Genomic DNA, 23,479 nt, shown 5'->3' with positions numbered 1-23,479 from the left:
AGATCCAGGTAGCACAAATACTAGGGGGTGAGGGCTTACTGTAGTGCATCAAGATCAGCAATGATGCATTGTTTCAAGTGTCACACACAGAGGAACAGTGAAGACTGCTCAGCACACCTGTAACTTCAGGAGGCCCATTCTTTCCCTAATTCTTTCCTACAGCTGGTATGAAACCTATCAGAATTGAAGTTAGAGCATTACTCATTCCTAGAAGTGAAACTCCCAGAAGCAAATGTATTTTCCCAAACTTGGAAGAACATTCAAATCACACCCTGCTTAAACAGTCTGTTCTACTATAAACTAGGCAGTATCTGTCTCCCATATTTTGTGCTGCAGCTAAGTGAAAGGAGGGACAATTCACTGCTTAAAGGAGGACCGTCACTAATCACCATGTGGGGACTCATTTGAATTTTTATAAGCAGCTAATAGCTTCAAAAGATTTTTTCCATGTATTCATAGCTGAGAAGAGCATAGCATATTTCTTAGAAACTAAGAATAAAGGGAAAGATTAGTGTCTTCACTTTTTTTTATTTCACCCAACATTTTTCTGCGTGTGATTTAGCAACTTTCCTAGAAAGTGGTGATTTTAAACAAGATTTTGTCCAAGCAGAAGTAGACCAACCGGATAGGAATCAGTGTTCTATTCATTTATAGCGTTCAGTTTCAGACTAGAAAGACATGACCAAACTGTGCACTAAGAGAACCTATTAACAGCTCTTAGCCTTGTTTACCATGCTGCAAGTTTCTATCTACATGAAAGCACTGATCAGGAAGTATTTGCAGCTAGTCTTCAACCTCTGACTGTAGTTGCCCGAAGGGGCTCTACCTTTGGTACTGCAGCTTGGAAAACAAAATCTGTCATATCCAGCTCTGTGCTGTTGGAGGCCTGTATCGTAATTACAGTGACGCTAGGGTTGGTGTTTGACCTCTCAAAGGTGAAGTCAATCTTCAGCCCATTCTTGTTGTATGCAGTAATTGAGGGGATTCCTGTAGAAAACAAAAAAGCAGCAGACCTACAGAATCTAGAGATTATTCTCAACATCATAGAATGGATTTACTTTACCCCAGACATGAACTCTTCTGAAGATTAAACACACCCCCTCCTCCTGCTCCAGTGTCTGTGCCACACTTCACTCCCAAATCCCCCCTTTTTTACTACCCCTTGTTTCCTCTTCCTAGTTGGGTGCTGTGGCACCTTAGGCTAAGCATTTACATGTCCCTAACCTGCAGCAATATCATTGAAGAGAGACTGTGATGAAAGTCCATCAAGCAGGAACGGAGCCTGTGCTATCTGGGGCGCAGGGGCAGATACTGGAGAACCTACAAGAAATGTTGAAGGATTATTACTTAGCTGTCATGAAATGAAGAGTAATTACTCTTCCTCCAAAGATCAACTGCTGCATATCGTATTTCTTTACATGAAGCTCTACAAATCATCTGTGTTGTCATCCTCCCCTTCTCTGCTTTCACTAACAAGGGCTAGCTCCTCTTGAGCTAGCAGGCGTTCAAATGGAATTTATTCCTCACATCTCCCAATCCTCTTCGGAAAGGCTCACAGCATTCTCAGGCTGAAGTGTGAAAATGCTCAAGAGTCTCACCAGCTAATCATGCAGAGTCAACCTGTGACTTCATTCCCTGACTCCCACCTGTATGGTAATATGGATCTTGGTAAGAATAAGTGTGAAGACTAGGACTTGACAGAAAGTGAAGAACTAGCCAGCCCTCATCCCACCCCAGGACTGAGAATGTAGACTTTTAAGAGATGCAGCCTGCTCACCTGTTAGGTTGAGGTCTCCCAGGAGGTCAAGGAGCTCCCCACCAGCAGAGGCTGGCTTGCTTGTAGGTGCAGTGGGGATTACAGGTGTTATATCACTTCCCCCCAACAAGTCCAACAAATCATTTGCCTAATGAAAGAGTGGATGTAATAGTTACATATTCAACTTCCTGCTACTTTCCCTTGCAAACGTAATTGATTCTACTTGCTCTCAGATTGAAGACCAACAGAGTTGCTGGCCAGTCAGAGAGGTTCTTAGTTTGGCTGTGGTCCCATGCCCCATGAGAGATCTAGTTTCCATGCTCTTGGGACCACAGAGATAGAGAAAGACAGAGTTCGTGCACACTGAGACAGGTTGGGGGATGTATTGCTTTACCCCACACTGCTCTTGCACTCCCCACAATGACCTCTTCCACACACCTGTTCTTGACACTAGAGCCATCAGAGTAGAGAGATGGTGCAACCATCACCAGGCCAGAACTAGCAAAGAGGTAGAGAGGGGGAGGGAGATGGTCTCAGCTTACTGTTGGCAGTGGCTAGTAGTGTGATCTGACAGGCAGTGGAAACTTATCCTAGATCAGTTTCCATTACCTGGCTAGCAGGCTGCAATCCAGAGGGTGGAGGTTTGGTTTCCAGTACCGCTGGCTCTGTCTCTCCGTTGGTCTGTACAATCTCAGTAGGGCCATTTGTGGTGACTTTCTCCATTACTGGCATTCTCTCAAGCAGGGCTGGCCTGAAAGAAGCTGACATAGTTACACTGTGCCATCTTCCTGGATCCCAATCCAAATACTCAGACATTCAGGAGATGATATACACAGGGCAACCTGCCTTTTTCCTTTTAGTTTCAATGCAGGGGAACCGTAAGCCTGCATGACAGCTTGAGGTGGTCAGAAGCAATCCCTGGCATTCTGTGCCAGTGTAAATACATTAGTTGACAGCTGAAAGCCAAACAAGCCCTCCACCTCCTGTTTTCCCTTAGTACTTGACACAGTTTCCACTGTGGGGCTAGGATGGCAAACCCAAGACAAAGATTGAATAATTGAGCAATGGTGGATTAACTGCAGACATGGGACACTTCACTGCTCTGTTCCATATGCAGTTGAATCAGAGAGTCAGCTCATTTGACTTCTCTTTGCAGAAGGGTGAACAACTTAGAACAGGTGACAGAGTTGGAAAAGCAAATCACCGTGCTCTCATACAGCCAAATTAAATTTCTAAAGAGATTAAGTTCAGCCTTTGAGAGTACCCTCCTGAAATGATACAGAGACTGAAGAGGAGGCACGGGATCCAGAATACTGACATCAAACCAAAAAACTAGGAAAACCTGTATAGGGAGAACTACTCTGTAACACAAGAAAGGCCACTACCCTTGCAGATCAAGCCACAAAGCGCTGCATGTAATAAGGGTAAGTCACACTGTCTACACATCTTTTGGGCTGAAAGTGTTCCAGTGCCAATAAACCCAACAACGGGCCACATTTTTGACCGTGAACAAAGTCTCAATGAGCAGAAACTATTAAACGTTGACCTTTACACTGTAATAAACAACAGAATATACTGGGGGGGGGGGGGGGAGGGGAAATACAGATGCTGTCTTGTAAAATTGAATTAAGTTCACATATGTTTTTCTGAAATGCAACGCTTCCCAAAACTATGAATAGCATACACTGCCATCTGATCAAAAGCCAGCTGATCACTGGACACTGTTGCCTGCAATGGTCAATACAGATCAAAAGCCTCCCATGCTAGATTCTTCTCAACTCATTCATAAAGCTTCATGTGAAACCCTAGGCAGCTCACATGCCCTAGCTCATTAACATGACTTTTCCAAGAACGATTTGAGTTGCTGCATGGATCCCACTGGAGGAGAGAAAAGAGGAAATCACAAGGATGTTGTGTCCTACACATAGTGAATAGGATGGTACCTATGAAAAAAAGTGATTGCGAAGAGCCTTTGAAACAAGGTTTGGAGGCCCCTACAAACACAGGTAATATTTAGTCCAGTGGCACCCATTTTCTCTCTGTCCTTTCATCTAGATTCTAAAATGGATGCTTCTCCATCCAATGGAATCTTATGGAATGTTTTCAAGCGTGGATGAAGTTAATCCCCAGAAGATCTCCTCCAATTTTATGTTCCTCACTGAATAGAATCTGTGGTGCTCCTACGTATCAACAATTAACTATTGCACGTTACAGATTAATGACTATTTTGCAAAGAATTACAGCTTTAGTTATTGCAACAAAGCAGGGTTTTAACTTTCTCATAAAGAAACAATCACTTGAGCAAAGCAATGATGAATGGGGACCTCTCAGTGATAAGGTCTAAGGAAGTTAACATGCTCACAAGTGGTAAAACAGGGATGCTGAGTGGTGCTGTGAAATAATATGCCTTTGCATGCAGAATTTGAGATTTTAAACAGATACTACAAGAAGATACAGTAAATTAGTAAAATGTTCTGAAAACCTGAAAAGTATTAAATAATTGGAAGAATTACCTCAAGTTCAGAGCACAACTTAGGAGGACAGGTCAATGGATCTCTGCATGTTTATTTCAAAGACATTTTAAAATCAGTTTGAACCTAATGACTGTGGTAACGCTAGCATGGTAAAAGCTACGTACAGTCACTTACTCAGCTAGCATATTTAACAACAAACACCTGGAAGTAAAAATTAGTCAAGTTCAAGCTCAAAGCAGGGCAAATGTTTTGGCAGAGAAAGTCTCTGATCACAGAACAATCTCCCAGGATACGTTCAGTTCTTAAAACACTCACTACCCTATAGATGAGGGAGGGATTCTAGTTCCTGTGTGATCCTACCAAAACCACCAGACAAAGCTCTCAAAGCAGAAAGTGTGGTACATAGGAGATGAGAGTAGACGATAATGACCCTTTTCAAACACCAAAACTCATCAGCACTTACCTCATGTGATCATATTTCTTGAAAAGTGCATTATACTCCACTGCCCTCTGCTGTAGCTCCACATCAATGCTGCTGCCATAAATGGAAACTACCTTCTTAATGCGACTGTGTGGGGACCAGGGGAGAAACAAAAAAAAAAAAACACAAACACACACACCATGGAATTAGCAGCAATAAGCAAGGGATTAGCATGTGTCATCCAGAAGACACAATCTGGTCTCTGCTCAACAGGTGCCCTGTGTAACTCGTTTAAAACAGTATTCACTTCTGTTTTCCTGGAGTATCTACACAACATCAATTTTTGAATTGTCCCTTCACAACAGCATCAGCAGGTGATTAATATATCACCACAAGGTATATCCTAAGAAAGCTCAACTACCCACACCAAGAAGCCATCAGTAGGAAACAAGGCTATTTGTCTCTCCGTCATCTGAAAAAGGAACTGGAAAGAACAGTCCACTGAAGGCAAGAACTTACCGTCCCCATAAAGGGGTTTTCAAGCAATAGCAACATAGATTAAGTCCCTACACAGTAAAGGACATCCACAGAGAAAACAGTACATATCAGTGGAAGTCTTCCACCCTGCAAGCGAAGGAGGACTGTAAAAACCAACGAATAACGAGATGACTCTTGTAAACCATGGAAGCAGAACATGTCCAAGGAATACTTCTATTGAAGACAACTGATGCCAGCATATTTGCAACAAAGCCCTGTGCAGTACAACATCAATGAGAACTCACTTGACAGTGCAGGTGAACCTTGTGGAAAGCTTCATGATGGCAGTGAGAGCATAGCCTCGTGTAACAGATGCAGACATATTAGATATCAGGACGCTTTCTAAAATATCAAGAACTTCATCCTCTGTTACCTGAAAAGGTACAGAAAGGTGCGGCTGAGACAGAGAGAAGCTTTGCAGCAAGCCTTCCAGGGCATACTGTAAAAACCTGTCTCTTGCTTAATGGCTGTGTCATACCTCCTCTGCAACTTTGTGAGCCTGTAGCATATGTTTAGAGTGTATGAGACAGATGCATCTCAGTGGAGATCTTACAATACTAGTTTTAAAATATTGTTCCTGTCCACACATTGAAGAGCAGGTTTATCACCAAAATACACAGCCAAGACCCTAGCAGATACCCTGCAAGTTAGGTTAGCACTGAAACCACATTGCTCTGCCAATTGTAGCTGCAGTCCTCATAGCGAGTGTTTACGCAGCCCATGCCAGTAGCATGGGAAGGAGATTCCTGTTCAGGGTCCATCACCATCATGGATACCAGTGCTAAGTATCTGTTGCAAGTATTCCCCTCACGTAGCCAGCATCAAGCAGCTCCAGCCTCAGCCAGGTACACAGTTGTTGTTCTTTCCCAAGCTATACCTGTATTGGTTCCTCCTCTTCACATTGACCAGACACCAGAAGATCTCCATACTCTCCTATGCACCAAGAGGCCACTTGCACCAGGGGCTGCTGTTAGAAAAAGAAAAATCAGATGCTTCAGAGATAAATGGATGCCTGTATGACAAATTAAATCATCAGCATTTCCCAGAGCAAGCTTAGCCCTCCTTCCAGCCAAGGAAGTTCTCCACAGCAGAAGAAACAGGAACATTTGATTCGACCGAGAATTCCGTAAGAGAATTAGAGAAAATAAAAAGAACGTGAACTGACAGAAGACATGCCTCCTCTGCAATCTGTCCCTTGGAGCTAGACAGTGTGATGTTGACTTACCTTGAGATGCTTAGTAAACATGCTTATTGCAGTACAACAAGGAAACTGAAGCTGGTCTCATTTGGTATTACCTGGGAGTAATCACCAAGGATGGCTTTGTAGAGTCTCTGCACAGTGTAGGCATGCATCTCCACACTATTAGTTATTAGCTGAATCAGATTGGGAACCGCATCATCACGAACATAACTTCCTGCCTGCAAGAACAATTGTGTATTCAAGAGACAAATAAAAGTTGTTAGGTTTCACTATCTGACTTCTCAGTAATGCAGCATCTGCTGATATCCTTCACAAAGCCACCTGATGGGCGTGGAAATAAAAATCAACCTCCTCCATCCCCAAGCACTTTAAGGTTGATTTTCAGCAGGCTCAGATGGGTAGAAGAACAGGACAGTACATTTTCCCAACGAACTCAACAATACCCAGAGAAATCCATACTACAGATATCCTGAATTTTTCAAGAGGATAGAGTGTGGACATAAGAAGTCTGTGCTACAGAAGGAACAAAAAGCAACACAGAAAACTTCTCTGCTAAATGACAGATTTTAAGTCAAAAGACACCCTGGGGGCGAAATGCAGTTTATTCAATTGCTTGCTCAAAGCCAGACTCTACGCCAAATAAGCAGAGGACCCAAGAACTTGCCTGCGTGTCACTCTGGTTAGAGGATAAGAACACAGAGCTCAGAGGGAAAAGCCCACTTTACGGCCAGGAAAGTATGTGGGGCAATACACAATCACACAGCTTTGGCACTGAACGGGAGATGTATACTGTCCAAAACCTGTTCTGTTTAGGCACTCCGCTGGCACTGACAGCGGAGCATGCAAAAAGAAGGAAATTAAGTGAGCCCAATTAGGTCAATTAAGTAAGAATCCACCTAGCCAAAGGTGGCTGATGCCATCTTTCTGTGTTAGTTCTCTTAAGTCTGCTAAACTGAAAAGGATGTTTATCTGTAAGAGTCTGCAGTAGGTAGTGTCATGAATACAGCTTTATAAATGGTTTCTCTAGCAGCCAAGAGAAGGAAGTTACTTCATCAAAGGAAGTAATCTGAGAGCAATTCTCACAGCCAACCTTCTAATGGAAATTAATTCTCAGTTCAGAGGCATCTACTCTTCTCTGTTTCAGGGTGGCAAAGTAGCACACAAGCCAAACTCACTTCTTAAATTTGAACACTTATACTGATAAAATAAATCTCTTCTCACTCCTTTACCTCAGGGAGCACACTGCTTACCCAAATTAAAGATATCTTCCCTCTTGTTTGCCAAAACACTACTCCAGTTCCACCTCAGCTGTGTTGTTTATAAAGAAATTGAGGTAGGTAGAGAGTAATAATTAAACCCAAAGAAGAGGAACTAGAAAGCTGTTGATACAGTTTCATTAAAAAAGCTTTGATAAACTCAACTTGGAATAATTATAAGAAATTGTTTCACACCCTTTCTCTTTGCAAGTCACTTAAGGCTGTGTTCACTCTCCCCTGAAAGCACTGTATATTGGAATCACAAACAGCACAAGAGCTGTCCTAACTTAGAAGCTAATGTGGTTACTCTGCAGTAGAAACTAATGTGATTACTGCAGTAGGAAAACTCTGCTACACACTGTGTTCTTGGGTTTCTGAAATCACACACTTCTTGTAAAAAAACAGTCATGTTTACTGAGTTTACGTATTTCTGACTGGCTGCCTTGGGTCACTACCGTGTAAATACACCTCCTCTGTGTATTGCAGCATTTGTTATCTGCCAACCTTTATAGCCATCTTCAACTTGATGATGAGTAACTTCCTCCAGAATTAAAAAAAAAAAAAAAATTATGTAGTCACACATAAGAGAAGCAATTTCACTTACCGTTGTTAAGACTCTCATAATTGTGTCTATGTGCCAGCGTTTGGAAGGAGCATATCTGACAAAATTAAGAAAACAAGTTAGAGCAGTAACTGCTAGCCTTCAACACCAGCAAGAAACCCATCATCATCAGAACCTTCCCATTCAGTAACTGCGAGGCCCACTGTTCCCTGAGAGGGGGACACCAACAAGAACACACACTCAAAAAACCCACAAACCAAAACACCAAACACTTCACATTCTTTGACTTTTTTGTATTAATGCCGACAGTGGAAAGCTGAATGAATATACAAGTCTGTATAATATAGCACAGCCATACCTTGCATATACAATACTTCAAAGTCAGGCTGCTGATTACAATGGCTCAACAGTAATGAGATCATCTCACTTGTACAACTAATCAGAGAGAATCTGTGTGTGTGGAGGGGCAGGGTAGGGCCAGGATGTCAGCACAATACCTGTTCCAAAGTGCAGCAGAAATTAATATACTAGACTGGTTTAGTGATATGAGGACTATCCATATGGGATACACCAGTGTGTCCCAAGGCACTAGCGTGTCCTGTTCCTCAGAGTGGGTTAAAACTGACAAACCACACAGAGATCAGCAAATGGAGAAGAGATGATCAACATACTCTCTTGGGGGGTGAGGAACAACACACAAAATGCTCATAATTCCAAGGATGCACAAAAAATTAATAGCAAGTAAAATGACTCCATACTTTTCAGCTGCAAGAAATATTCCAGATGCACAGTCTGCCTTGAACTCTGGTTCACAGGAATCTAGGAAATACAGCAACTCCTTCATCATTCCACGAACATTGTTCCCATTAACAAGAGCAAAACTCAGTTCCATTGCACGCCTAGGGCAAGAGACAAAACCAAAGCAGTATCTTCAGCTAGTGAAGTAAAAAACCCCAAACCCAAGTCCAGCTACTCAAATACACTTACCTTTTAATTAAGAAGAGAGCAATATTTATTAGTCCTGTGAGAACAGCCTTCCACATTAAATGTACCAGTATTTTTCTGTTCACAGGCAGACAATAAATACCCATCCCAAAAAAAACTAAGGGGGAGGGGGAGGGGAAGTGTGGGGTGTTCTAGAAACACCTATCCAGATGTCCTAAAGGCTAGAAATCTCTTTCAGTAACAAGAGTCCATCAGTGTTAAGGTCTGACTGTCCAAATATTCGTAATTGCACGCTAGTCATTTCTGACACACAACTGCAATAAGTAATCAATCCATACTACAACATGCTTTCTCCAGCTTTAGGGATCCAGAAGAAACCTGTTTCAATCTCCATATTCAAATACAGTAGAGATTTAAAATATTAACTGATAAGCTTTCCTGTATCCTTTCAGATAGACTATGTAAAATTTCTAGAACCCAAAATTACCCTGGTGCTCTTTTCAGAACCCATTCCTCCCCTCCTCCCAAGTTGACACCACAACTAGACAGTACTAGCTCTTTGCTATTCCTTGTTGTATACATCAAGAAGTCAGAGGCTAGTCCTTAGTCCTTCTACTTCAAGCTTCTGTAGTTGATCCCAGCACATCTCTCCCATTCTGACATTTTTTGATTAAGACTACTATCTTCAAATGTGATTGATTTCTGTACAATGTTGGCAATTAGTTATGTTCAAATGCATTAAAACAGCCTCACTAAAAACCCTGTCTGTTCTTTAAAATTGAGCATTTGGTGTAACCCAGAACCCAAACCTCCAAGTTGTGTCCTCTTCATACTATAAGGAACTTTATTCTCTGTCTGTCACTGAGATAGCCTACTAGAATACAAGAAAGATCCTCATGGCACATCAAAAACTTCCTCCCCCAATTCAGTTATCTTTTGAAATTGTGTGGATAGTTGCTAAACTACTTCATGTGTACAGTGATTTTGTACTACTTGTTGTGCAACAGACTACATCCAAAATTATGCCCAAAAGCCTAAAGTCTATTTTGTAATATATACTTTCTTCAAATATATCAGACTTCAGTGTGTGTTTAACTCCAGCAATTTTCATTAAAATCATAATGTTGAGATGCTTGAGTTATGCTGTCACCCTTTCATATATTTACTGGCAGCAAACCCATGAGCAGTCCCACTGGTTGCATCTTGCTCCAGTGTCAAGCTTGCCAACCTACTGCTACATGGACGCAGTTATTTTTTCTGATCACTTAGTATTTTCCCAATGTTCATGAAACATCAACAACTTAGACCAGGCACATTACCCAATCCAATGGTATTTGGCACAAGCTATTTGTTCTCAAAAATCTGAAAACATCTAGACAGCACTACTTCTCAACATCTCCCTAGTTATTATTGTAATAAGCAGGATTTCTACAGAATTGTGAACTGTAAATGTGTTATTTTGCTTTTTACCCAACTATGACAAGGTGACCCGCTTAGTGGATGAGGGAAAGGCTGTGGATGTTGTCTACCTGGACTTTAGTAAAGCCTTTGACACCGTTTCCCACAGCATTCGCCTGGTGAAACTGGCTGCTCATGGCTTGGACAGGCGCACTCTTCGCTGGGTGAAAAACTGGCTGGATGGCCAAGCCAAAAGAAGCGTGATGAATGGAGTTAAATCCAGTTGACAGCCAGTCACAAGTGGTGTTCCCCAGGGCTCAGTATTGGGGCCAGTTCCGTTTAATATCTTTATCAATGATCTGGATTAGGGGATCGAGTGCATGCTCAGTAAGAGTAGGCGACACCGAGTTGGGCGGGAGTGTTGATATGCTTGAGGGTAGGAAGGCTCTGCAGAGGGATCTGGACAGGCTGGATCGATGGGCTGAGGCCAACTGTATGAGGTTCAACAAGGCCAAGTGTCAGGTCCTGCACTTAGGTCACAACAACCCCATGAAACGCTACAGGCTTGGGGACGAGCGGCTGGAAAGCTGCCCGGCGGAAAAGGACCTGGGGGTGCTGGTTGACAGCCGGCTGAAGACGATCCGGCAGTGTGCCCAGGTGGCCAAGAAGGCCAACGGCGTCCTGGCCTGTGTCAGAAATAGTGTGGCCAGCACAACTAGGTGAGGGGTCTGGAGCACGAGCCTTATGAGGAGTGGCTGAGGGAACTGGGGTTGTTCAGTCTGGAGAAGAGGAGGCTGAGGGGAGATCTTATTGCTTTCTACAACTACTGAAGGTGGGTGTCGGTCTCTTCTCCCAAGTGACAAGTGATAGGACAAGAGGAAATGGCTTCAAGTTGCACCAGGGGAGGTTTAGATTGGGTATTAGGAAAAGCTTCTTCACTGAAAGGGCTGTCAGACACTGGAACAGGCTGCCCAGGGAGGTGGTTGAGTCCCCATCCGTGGAGGTATTTAAAAGATGTGTGGGTGTGGTGCTTAGGGACATGGTTTAGTGGTGGCCTTGGCAGTTCTAACTTAACAGTTGGACTTGATGATCTTAAAGGTCTTTTCCAACCTAAACGATTCTATGATTCTAATACCCAGGGAACTAGAAAACACAGAAGTGTTCAGAATTAGGGTGAAAATACGTAAGTAAATTGTTACCTTTTATCACGTAGATCTGTGGCTGGTTGAAGACCTATACCATTATTACAATTGTTTTCATCCCTGCAATCAGTTCCCAGCTCCTTACATCAAACCCTTCTGGGTTACAAGTTTTCCATGTTTATGCTTAACTTTGCAGTCACATTACAGCAGATATATCAATACTGCAGGTGCACAGAGGTACTGCAATCTTAATACCAGGCATTTATCTCAACACATATTGCTTACCTTCAGTCATATTACATGGCTCATTTCCGTCACGAAGTTCCTAATCATGTAGTTTGATCATATTAAGCAGACAGACAAAAAGACTTGAATGAAATGGCAAAGCCATTCTGAATTATACTACATGGACCAAAACCACACTGCAATGGTTAAAAGATGATGAGAACAGGCCATGCTTCAGATAACCAAAACTAGGTATCATGTCTTTCCCCTCAAGTCCCAGCCCTAGAAACTTGCTACCTGGGGACTCTGACATCCAGTCAATATATTGCTTCAATGAAGACAGTGCATTGTCAGCAGCATGAGTGTCAGCATGGCAACATCATGCTCTGCTGATGGATCACTCAAAGGCTTCATCCTCCAACAGCACTCAGACATGAAGCTCTGTTGTTTGTAGCATACCTGTATTTCCCTAGCAGGCACCAATAAAATGCTTTTGTTGCCTTGTATCCAAAACCTAGACAAGGCTTTGCTATTCCACAACCTAGGCTCATGCTGGCTCTGGCACTGAACAGCAACAGCAGCCTGACTTGCTCAGCCTATAAGATACAAATTTGTGTTTTGGAATAGATTGCAACTGTAAAAATAGATTACATGATACCCATTACATAACAGTTAAAACAAGTACATATTAGACTGAGCAGTGCTGTTAAAAACCTAGATCTGAGTCAAAGATGGGTATAAATTTGAAGAATGCCTATCAGAACAAGTATCTATGGCATATCTAATCAATTTGACAGGATGGAAAAAGAGAGGTTGAGCAACTTTGAAAGTTTATTCATGTGACGAGAGCTCAATGAAATTTTGGCCTGCAGCAGACAGATTCCACAAGATACAACAGGGATGCAACTGTCCCCATCACTGACATGTCGTATGCTGCACTGAGCTCAGACCACCAGTTATAGAAAGAATTAATGATGAGGAAGAGAGTTCTGAAAGAAAGAGCAAGCAATCGACTGGCTGAAAGACTCAGTTTAGAAGATTAAAAGCAGTATTCCATATAGGTTGGGCAAAAGTGAGATCAAACAATTCAAGAGTATCTATGAGTATCTGACAGAAACAGGAGACAGTTATTATCATAAGTAAAGGGAACATAACTGAAGTAATGAGAAGAAACAGAGGAAGTTTAGACTAAGTATCAGAAAAAAGTCTTTTTGTAGTGAGAAGTAAGGTTGCAAGTTCTCCCATTGCCCAGAGAAGTAGCAACATGCCACTATTTAAATGACAAATGAACACCAAGAATGCATAACAGGACATGGTTTGTAAGCAAATTACTTGAACAAACAAGTAAACCTGAATTCTACCACTGCCTAATCAAATTTTATCCAGAATATATTATTTGGATGGCTTAACGCTGCTTTGAGACAATATAGCACTGCCTGTTCATCTGGGAAAGAAAAGCAATATGGAGCATGTCAGAGTAGCTTTGATTAGGATCATACTTTACGGAGGCTTTCCATCTTGTTGCAAGCACACAATCTGATCTCCATTGAGACTCCATTTTCAAAAAATGCAGGCAAACAGAAAAATCTTTTTTCCAGTCCAAGATGCATAAAATGTAAAAGCAGCTCCCCAAAGAAGGTGGCTGCACGTCTTCATTACCTTCTTTGAAGTATGAACCATACTATGCATTAATACTAATCTCACTTACAGTTGCCCAAAATTATCGTCATTTTCCCCTGTGCCTTGCCCACTTTCCATAGGCTGCCAACCTTGAAAGTCTATTTCACTGATATTTCACTTACCTTTTAATGGAGACATCCAGATCCTTCAGGCAGTCCACAATCGTGCTTCTATGCCGCTGTACTGCATTATGGTCTGTCTGCACAGTTTTCAACAATGATGTCAAAGCTACGTATCTGGGATAAGGACATACGGTAATAAATAACTGACAGTAGGCATTTAATTTCTATGCACAGACACTCACACCCTCCAAAACTTATTTTGCAACAGAACAGGGTTTTCTTGTACTCAGTAATGAATGGAAATCTTCCAGGTGACTTCCTGGCCTATCTTCAAAGGTGAGTTACCATACTAAACTGTAACATAGCCTAACAACACCCTGCTACCCAGACAAGCACCTGTCCCAGTTCCCGGACTCATGTCAGTTCCCCAGTCTTCACAAAGATTTTGAAAAGACAAAGCAATTAAAGGTTAGACCTCCACAGATCATACACTCAAACTAGCATGAGCTGCAATTCCCAAGGGTAGAACCTTCTACCTATACCATGATTTGCAATCAAAATGCCTAGAGATGGGACTTAAGTCTAGCAGTTGCAGCAATTCCACTTCCAGATTCATAGTGACCAAAGCACAATCAAACTTCCTTGTCGCCAACAGCACACAAATCAGAAAAAACTGTCTTTGCCTAATTTGTCATATCTCCAATGCTAACTCTGATTTGAATACCACCACAGACCAGCTGGGACAAGACAGGAGATTCACAGCTTATTGAAAAAAAACACTTGACTAGATTAAGAAATCACATGTTAAGAATTAGATCATACACCCAGACTCAGGGCCACAGTTAAGATTTTCAGAGAAAAGAATGCACCAAGAAAGAAGAAAGCTAGACAGTCATACTAACCCCAGCAACAGTACTTCCCAACATGGTCTCCTAGAAAGCTCTACTTCAGCATAATCTTTGTGTAATTGCTTCTCACACATTTTAAACTGAGTGTTGCCAAAACACACTTCATACAACTTACCTAATATTTTTGTCGTTGTTTAATAAGAAACGGCCTAGGATGTTAATGGCTAACACCTGCAGAAAGAGTTAGGGAAGGTCAGTGAACAAAAAGGCTGGTCATCTTCATTGTTTCAAGATGATTCTAAAGGCAATGCGTCAAAGCTATCATTGTGGTTCTTGGCCAAAAGCATAACAAAAGAAGTCCAGAAGCTAACTACGCAGAGGAAAAGCTACGACAAACACAGCACAAGCTCTCTTCAGCACTCAAGGGAACATAGTCTGCAGGAATTTTTGCTTTTTTATTTTTGTTATTTTAAAAAAACCCCACAAACACCACTTTCTGAAGAGCCTACAGTCTTATCTAGAGTCAACTGCAGAGCTATGTTTAGGTGAAACAACTTTGCTTCATGTCCTTTACGCAAATTACTCTCATACAAGCCTAGGAAAAAAAAAAAGGCCACAGCAAAGGCAACTTACTCTCAGTCCACTCTCGGATTTTATGTCCATAATAGTCAGCACAGTTTCATAGAGAATGGCATTTCCCACATTTTTACTTGTTTCTGTATTGGTGGCAACCTGGAGAAAAGAAACAGAATAAGCAACTCCAACATACCCAAACCAGATCCCCTTTGTGCTGTTCTGCAGAACAGACAGTGAAACTAACCAATCCCTAGCAAACAAGCATCACACCTATGAACATGTCTCTCGCAGCAAAATTTAACCCAGCACAGCAAGCAGCTGTATCCTTACCAGTGCTGCTGAATCCAAATTATTAAGAAATGAAAAGAGAAAGTTTAAGCTGCTCATCAACCTTGCAGACCTCACCTGTGCAAGTATATCATTCATTGCTTCACTAGAATCATCATCATTTCGCCCTAAAATTCTTAGTAACCGCAGGATTCGTACCTATTTGACAAAATAAAGCAAAGAAAATCTCATTGGATGGCAGTGTTTTACATGGGGACCACGAAATGCCCAGTACACTTCCCAAGGAGTGGCAGAAGCCAAACAAGCTACGATTCCCATTCCTAAGCAAAATGCTTGTCCTTAATAAGACCTTTACCAACAAGAACAGGCTTATGTTGTGCTCATTTTATTCCCGCTAGCCAGAACTGTGAAGAGTACCCCCACTACCCACTAGGCACAGCCTTGCAAGACCAACAGACATTGAAGCTTCTCCCTTTTGTCACAACTTCATATAATATGAAAAGGCACTACAACTGCTGTTTAAACTAAGACAGGTGCCTTTCCCTAAGGTAGATGAAGAGCATTTCCACAATCAGTTCTTAAAAAGACACAAAATCTTCAAATCAACACAGCTGCCCTGAGGTAACCACCTCATCATATCTAAGTCTCAAAACACAGTACTAGAATTAAAGCTATCAATCACTGTTTGCATCAGTTCTTACCTGCAAAAAGGGGTCACTGATCCCAGACACATCATGCTCTGGTGAATATCCAGACATGATAAGATTCTTCAGAATACGAACTAATTGCGGAACAAGCTGTGAAGAAGAGAGTTGTCCTATTAGGGTGTTGTTCCTTCCCCCCGCCAGCTTTAAAGTACAGGTCCAAGAACAAATCTTGTCTTTGAAAGTCAGTCAGTCTATGGATTATTCCACAAAGTTTAACCTGCATAGCTAGAGCTGATGTTATATGAGTTCCTACAGCTTAGCTAGGGCTCAACTAGAAACAGTTAAGCTGGGACCTGAACACCATATTGTATCTCTAAAGTAGTAAATCTACCAGAGCTTGGCAGTTGAGACCCGAGAGGAAATACCAGCTTAAATTCCTCTCTTCATGAAAAGGAGATGTGGTGGGACTATTAAAATGGTGTAATTCCAGGACTTTGCTTGGGGGCTTTACATTAGCTCCTGACTCATTTTTAGCATACATCTCCATGGAAGCATCAGGCATAGCCAAGAGTTTGATCTTTTCAAGGACTGTACTACTATGATTAAATTATTAAGAATTCCTTCAAGTTTGACACTCCATCCAACTTGGCTTCTAGAAAGAAAAGCTTTGTGATCTGCTTCCTTTTCAAGAGTTTCCAAATAGGGCAGAGAATGGATTTCTCTCCAGCCTTCCCCCCCCTGAAAGTACCTCCAGGGTATATTCTCCTCCTCTTCATTCCAAACTCCTGGGCAAGAGCAGGAACACTAAACTGACCAAATTCTTTACTTCACTGCTGTTAGAAGGGTTCTGCATAATAGCAGAGAAACTGATGGAAGCACTGCTACTATGCCAGATTTGGGAGCACAAAATCATATCAACTTACACTTGATACTTTAAAGTGTCTTTCCAACTGTGCAGGCTAAAAAAATTTCAGAAGCAGTTCAGAATCCTCAGATCCTGATGGCACTGGTCGCCCAGTAGACATCTACCCACAGGAATAAGTTATCTTTCAAGACTGGTACATAGCTTTCAAGAAACGCTACCTATTTGCAAAAGTTTGGTTCAACTCCCTCCATCTTAGGCATCTCCAGCGATGCGCTTCATCTGTCAGGGGAACTCTGAGGAACCTTAATAGAATTTCTCTGTAACATCTCACACATGCCAAGCAAGTAATCAATTTAGGGCAGAACGTGGCAAATAAGCCAAATAAGCTATAACAAACTTACTATTTATCTCCAAAAACCTTCATAGCGGCTATGAGTACCAAAATAGTCTCAGGGATGAAATGGAAGCTCATTTCCAACATATCCTATGAAAAATCTTAAGGTTGAAAGACAGAAACTGGACTAATTCTCATTGAACTGTAAGAGAAAAAACATTGCTGGTGGATGTTGCAGAGATGTAGATCTCTACAAGCTTTATTCCTTTCATAGAAAGTTTCTTCTATCCCTCTCAGTGCTGGTATTATTAAAATAATCCAGACACTGGCTGGAGATGAGGCGACAAACTAGACAGAGGTGTTATGGTGGCTGCACTAAGTGGATTTTTCATTCCTGAAGCACGGCTACTACCAGGACAGCATCATTTCTCTCAACTCCATGCATGACAATTTATCAAAGTGTTCTCTACAAAATCCTTCCCAATGATTCACCCTTAAGACTTAAGAAATTTTCCCATCCTTGAGATGGACTGCTCCTGCATTCATATATGCCTACCATGAGTCGGGGATTGAATTAACACTAAATTTTTTACCATATCAGAGACTGCTTATAGTAAAGTTGCCACTTCTGACAACATCAAATCAAGATGGTGCTTCAGACTCAGGACAGATAGTAGCAGAAGATGCCTAAAACCGCAATGTGACTTATAGAGCGCAACAGCTGCATGTGGACATACTAAATGGGCAATGTTTTCTGGACTAAAGTCCTGTACATTTGTGCTACAGTGCAAGAAGAAAACCAGCTGAGTTTCCCTATCATCCCATTTTATTCCTACCTTCGCTCTTTGGGAAGTACATACTCCTCTGAAAACATGCATTTCATAACACACACAAACAAAAGGAGCCAAGAATTTCCTATTATCTGCCTTAAAGAGGAAACCAAAGGGTGCTGCAACATCCTCCCTCAAGACAGAGTAACAGACAAGTGGAGTGACCTGCTGAAGCATTCCTGGAACCCTGATTAACATTTTCTTTGCCTTCTAACATGCAAGAGTTATCAGGACTTAGGACAGGACAAACAAAGGGAAACATTACAGCCATGGAGATCGGTTGAAGGCCACCCCCACCCCCCAATCTTCTGTGGTCAAATCACACCCATAAAAAATATCAGCAATGCAGCTGTACTCAGTAGCTCTTTGCAGCACAGTAAGCCCACTTACTGGTGGCTAAGTAACTGTCTCTCCTGCTCCCTTCTGGGAATCACCCAAAGTTGCCCCTTGATTCAGGCAAAACGCAAAGCCCAGTTTGTGATAAGAAGAAAGCCCAGGGCTACTGTTTGCATAGGCACAAAAAAATTCCCTAAAGTATTCCTCAAATGAGAGAAATTGAGGAAAGCAAGCTCGTGTTTGGAGAAGGCCACAACTGAGATTCAGGGCTGCCATGGGTATAGAGGTTTAGTGACCAGACAAGACCAGCACACAAAAAGCATTAGGCAAGTACAATTGATCTAAGCATGTGGCATTAATCACAAATGTGACATTAAGAGGCACTGCCTCACAAGAGACAAACCTCTACAGATTCAATGCAAGCATGCACCATCTAGAAGAATTAACTCTTACCTTTTCATTCTAACACACAGCAGGATTCCAAACAAACAAAAGGGACAAAACAGACGAAGCAGGCATTAGGGACAGATCAATGTTATACCATCCACAGCATAAACAACCACAAGAGATAGCTAGGAAAGAATGTACCTAGTACCTAAATTTTGTGGACTCAGCTCTCCTCTCTTTTCCCATGACTAGCATCTTAACTGAGCAATTAGTAGCAGGGACGGCTACCTTCAAGATGATCCTAGTCCCACTTTCATTCCTGCTTTGTCATATACAATCAGGGCAAAGGAAGATGCATGTCAAAATACTAAGATGCATCAAAGGATGTACTCTTTGAAATCCCTAATGATATAGACAAGCCAAGGAAGAACAGTAAATTGGGCATGCAAATAAATAAGCACCTTTAAGACTTTCAGAGGAGCAAACGGCCAGTTCTGCTCTACCAGTTTTGTTCAATTTCTCCTTCTTTGACCAAGAAGTCAGAATGACATAATTAATGAAATTTTCAGATGCCCTTCTATTGGTAGTCTTTCATATGGCAATAATACTGCACAGCAAATTATAGCAAACAGCAGAAGGAAGTTTGTGCTGGGGGGAGAGAAGCAAACATTCCAAACCAGAGGAGGAAGAGTGACTGACTCTTGAACCTTTAAGTTAAAATGGAAAATGATGTAACATAGCATGCATCAGAGATGAGCTATCTATAGAACTAGAACTTCCATTGGTATTTTTGACCAGAGCTTATAGAATTGTGTGGATGTGGTTAAGGCATTCAGGTGTTGGTATAAGCCTCAGTTTTTCATCTTTGCCTCTTTATGTTTAATACATTCGTGATTCCAATGTCACTATGCAATTGGCTACAAAGAGTGGAAAAAACCCTAAGGGAACATCAAAGATGACACTTTAACTTTAGGATGAGTAGCATACTGCACAGTCTTAAGACTGATGTTTCGTAACTTACCCACTTACTGAAGGGGATTAGGGCTAGATACACACAAAATTCCAAAATTTAATTATTTTTTAAAAGAATTTGGTAAAAAGCAGACAGTATCATTAAATTCTTCACCCAAATAGTTTTAAGGATTTTATTAAGAGATGTGCACACTGCTTTCACTAGGGAGACTAAGGGGACACATCAATAAAAAACCCAAAAAAAACAAACAAAAAACCCCCAACCCACCACAAACAAAACCATGAATATTAACTCTGCAATATTATCAGTTCACACTTACCTTTCTAAAGTGTGCAAGCATGTCCGGGCTTCTCTCACACATCTCTGTGAGGAGGACAACTGATGTGTGAAGAACACCTAAAGGTGAGGGGGGAAAAGAAAAAAGCATCTACATTTAACGTAATTTCATTGGCTCCAGACACGTGACAAAGATCATAAGGAAACAATAGGAAATCATTAAAAAAAATATTCTTCTTGAATCCAACATATCTACCCCAAAATATGTTTGCGCTTGCAACTGTGCCCAAGGGAAAGCAGTTGGCAATGTGCTCACATCTTAAAAGCTGCAACTAAAGGCCAAAGGAGGAGAGAAATTGGACTTTGCAGAAATTTGCGTACTAAATATACAGTCAGACGGTAACAGACATCGTTGGACTAGGTGATCTTTAAGGTCCCTTCCAACCCAAACCATTCTATGATTCTATAACAAACATAATACTCTAGAAGGACAATGTGTGTTAATTGTACTGGAGGTGTTGGGCTCCTCATGCTTCCTGATTTTCTCGTCTGATTTGGGTACCCTAGCCAATCTTACGTGCCCTGAATTGGGCCTTCCTCAGAAGGTCTCAGAACTCAGTCTAGAGAAAGACTATGGTAGACTGCTTGGTCAAGTCAGTGCCTGCGCATTGGCAGCCAGCTGCTGTGTGCCCTGCCTTAACGAAACCCAGTCAAAGTGTTTCTGAAAATAGAAAAGGCATGTCAGTTACAAACTGTTTAACTAGATGTAAATGCTAGGTAATTTGTTAGTGAGATATAACCTTGTATAGCATGAAACTTCAACAACGAGCATTATTTTATATCCACATTCAGATGTACCACAGCAATCCTTCTCAGATGCTAACTTTTTCAGTTATCCGTTTTCTGTAGCTGTTAAGTCTGTACTGGAGAGCTCCTGACTCAGAAAGAGACTAGAAGCCTGCTTAATAAGCAACATTTTCTACAGAGATGACGACATTTATATTCCACAAGCTATGCAGCTTTCTGACCTATTGCAGGTTCTATCCAAAATCTGTTTTGAAGTACATAAATATCTATCTATAAAGCTTGTGTCACAGCTTTCTTAACGCTGACACTGCTTACTTATCAGAGACCTCTCCCAAGAGGCTGATAAAAGGGTTTCGTATACATTCTGCTTCAGAGAAAGCTCAACACAAAACCCATGGCTAAGAATGCTGGAAAGGAGATACTGATTTATAAGGATGAGGAAAGCAAAAAGGATGATCTGGTTCTTGAGTTCAGGTGAACCTAGACTCAACTCTCTGCTTGGCTAAGGCTTGAAAAGGAACAGTCCCATCTTTAAAGAGAGAACAGAACAGCTCTCAGCTTTTCAGGGTTGCATAAGACAAAGTCAGAGGATCTCATGCTACCAAGCTGGATCACGTAGGCATCACTTACCGACAGTCTTACAAACCGTTGCCTATTTGAAGCAGTGCCTGGTCTAAATGTTCCGATTGTCACATTTTAAATCAAGGTAAACTAGCTGCACACACACGAACCACATTTCACATGCAAACTGTCCTGTACCTCAAAGGTTTACAACACATGCAGCAAAAAAACAATGGAAACAGTAGCTTCTCAGGAAGCCCGTTAGTACTCCTGCACTTACAACTACCCTATCTTGAGACAGAACTTCTCTCTGCAATGTGTTTTCAGCACTGCAAACATCTACTGTAGAACTCCTAGCACAGCCACCTGTTTTCTTAAGGCACATGCTCATTGCAGAAGTGCCACAGGACTAAGACTTTGGGAAGTGAGCACTAGAGCTTGAAACAAATTAGTCAAGATGTTAATATTAGTATTTCTCTTTAAATAATCTTGTAGAAGCACTTGTGCAAGAAAATGCATTAAAATAGAATAATCTTGCAAAGGACCGTTAAAGTAAGAATCTGGTTTATGAGGTAGTTCTGATGAAAAAATGCACTAAAGAAAGACTCTTTCCTGACAGTGATGTAGGTATCTCAGTCCTGGGAATGACTGCTAAAATGTCAGAGAATCCTATAGTGCTATGCTAAGAGAAGACACAAAAAAACCCCTAAAAAGTGCACTTTAGAGTTCCTTTAGGCATCATATTGGACAAAAATCACAAACGTTCCCATTCCATCCAGTCTGAAGTGTATCGAAAAACAGTGAGAGAGTTCCTTTTGTCACCTCCACCACATAAAAGTCCTGCTGACTAGCAGAGTCATACACATCCCTTCCTTCTGAACGACATTTGCTTTCACTGCATAGAAATGGGAAGAAACAAATCATACGCATACACCTCAAAAGTTCCTTCCAAACAAAAGGCTTAGGCAGCAAGTACACCATCCCATAAAGAATAGCATATCCTTGCTAAGTAGTGTCTTGGACATTACCATGGTTCTTCTCATTCAGCAAGTTTTTGGTGGCTGGCAGGAACATCTCCATGAGTTCAGGCACCTTTCTAATGACATGAACAGCGCACAATGCTGCCTGAATAGGAAAAATAGCTCTGTTAGTACATACTGTAATGGCAACGATATGTGTTTTGAGAACATCTAGCACAGTAGGAACTATCATGAATTTCATGATATACAAAGACCTGGAAAGTTTATGGTAGATTTTTCTCTCTCTCTACTACAAGTGATACTAAACAGCATCATGGAGAAGAGCTCAATAAAACTACCACGGGGCGGGGGGGTGGGGGGTGGGGGGTGGGCGGCGGGGAGGGGGAAGCACTGAGCTACAAAGTAATACTCCCACTAGCAATGGTTCATTTTTACATTATTCACTTCAGAAGGGATATTAACTGCAAAGCAGCTCTGCCTTTAATAGGGCTACTTCGGTCTGTTTTCCTGTTGCTAGGGATGGGATAATGCATTGGAAGCAAATAACGAAATTTATGTCAAATTTATGGCTCATTTTCTTCCCCTTGAATATCACCTCCTTCCCCACAAAATAACTTTCTCCTGCAAGTGATAGGTCCTATGAAAAACAAAAGTATACTGCAAAAAATTGCCTACTTCTTCTAGGGTGCAGAAGCAACAGGAGACACTATTCTTTGCAGCTGCTTGAGAATCAAGTACACTGAGGGCCTCTTCCCAGACTACAGCAATAACTCTTAGCATTGCTTTCTTTCCAATCTCTCTCTAGATCCAGCACTAGAGAAAGAAGTAACAATCCATCTCTTCCTAAATCTTACTGCTCCCCACCCTCCACAAGACTTAACAATTAAATAAATTTAAAAGAGCAAGGGTGATTACACTTTGCAGATGCTATGGCACACTTGCTATGGAAACGAGACAATTTATAATTGTTTGCCTGTTTCAAGACCTTAACCTTTCTATCTCACATACTATTGTCATCATCATCAACAGAAGAGATCAAATAGGTTCAAATCTTCAGATGCCAGCCTGCACTGTTAAGGATCAAAGTTGCACTGTACTTATCTGAGAAGATA

At 41.5% G+C, this 23,479-nt stretch overlaps 1 protein-coding gene and 1 non-coding gene across 4 annotated transcripts in view; both read right to left on the bottom strand.

Moving 5' to 3' along the window:
• AP1G1 (adaptor related protein complex 1 subunit gamma 1) overlaps positions 1-23,479 on the bottom strand; it is a 49,614-nt gene that overhangs the window by 3,983 nt on the left and 22,152 nt on the right. The window contains exons 5-22 of one of the 3 annotated variants that reach the window (XM_059824905.1): positions 22,416-22,512; positions 20,063-20,139; positions 18,837-18,845; positions 16,073-16,168; positions 15,489-15,569; positions 15,141-15,239; positions 14,683-14,738; positions 13,720-13,833; positions 8,966-9,106; positions 8,250-8,304; positions 6,485-6,607; positions 6,066-6,155; positions 5,434-5,561; positions 4,694-4,798; positions 2,366-2,507; positions 1,778-1,904; positions 1,225-1,320; positions 827-987 (exon numbers count right to left, since the gene is read on the bottom strand). In XM_059824905.1, coding sequence (XP_059680888.1) covers positions 827-987; positions 1,225-1,320; positions 1,778-1,904; positions 2,366-2,507; positions 4,694-4,798; positions 5,434-5,561; positions 6,066-6,155; positions 6,485-6,607; positions 8,250-8,304; positions 8,966-9,106; positions 13,720-13,833; positions 14,683-14,738; positions 15,141-15,239; positions 15,489-15,569; positions 16,073-16,168; positions 18,837-18,845; positions 20,063-20,139; positions 22,416-22,512 — 1,797 coding nt within the window. The remainder of the gene's footprint in view (positions 1-826; positions 988-1,224; positions 1,321-1,777; positions 1,905-2,365; positions 2,508-4,693; positions 4,799-5,433; positions 5,562-6,065; positions 6,156-6,484; positions 6,608-8,249; positions 8,305-8,965; positions 9,107-13,719; positions 13,834-14,682; positions 14,739-15,140; positions 15,240-15,488; positions 15,570-16,072; positions 16,169-18,836; positions 18,846-20,062; positions 20,140-22,415; positions 22,513-23,479) is intronic. The other 2 variants (XM_059824903.1, XM_059824904.1) reach the window with 2 other exon arrangements.
• LOC132318310 (small nucleolar RNA SNORD71) lies at positions 12,259-12,345 on the bottom strand. The gene has a single exon (XR_009484316.1). It is a non-coding gene; the product is annotated as a small nucleolar RNA SNORD71 (small nucleolar RNA).

This window comes from Gavia stellata, chromosome 15 (assembly GCF_030936135.1).
Source record: "Gavia stellata isolate bGavSte3 chromosome 15, bGavSte3.hap2, whole genome shotgun sequence".
Taxonomy (NCBI): domain Eukaryota; kingdom Metazoa; phylum Chordata; class Aves; order Gaviiformes; family Gaviidae; genus Gavia; species Gavia stellata.
The sequence above is the reverse complement of the archived record's forward strand: the minus strand, read 5'-3'. Positions and strand labels throughout refer to the sequence as shown.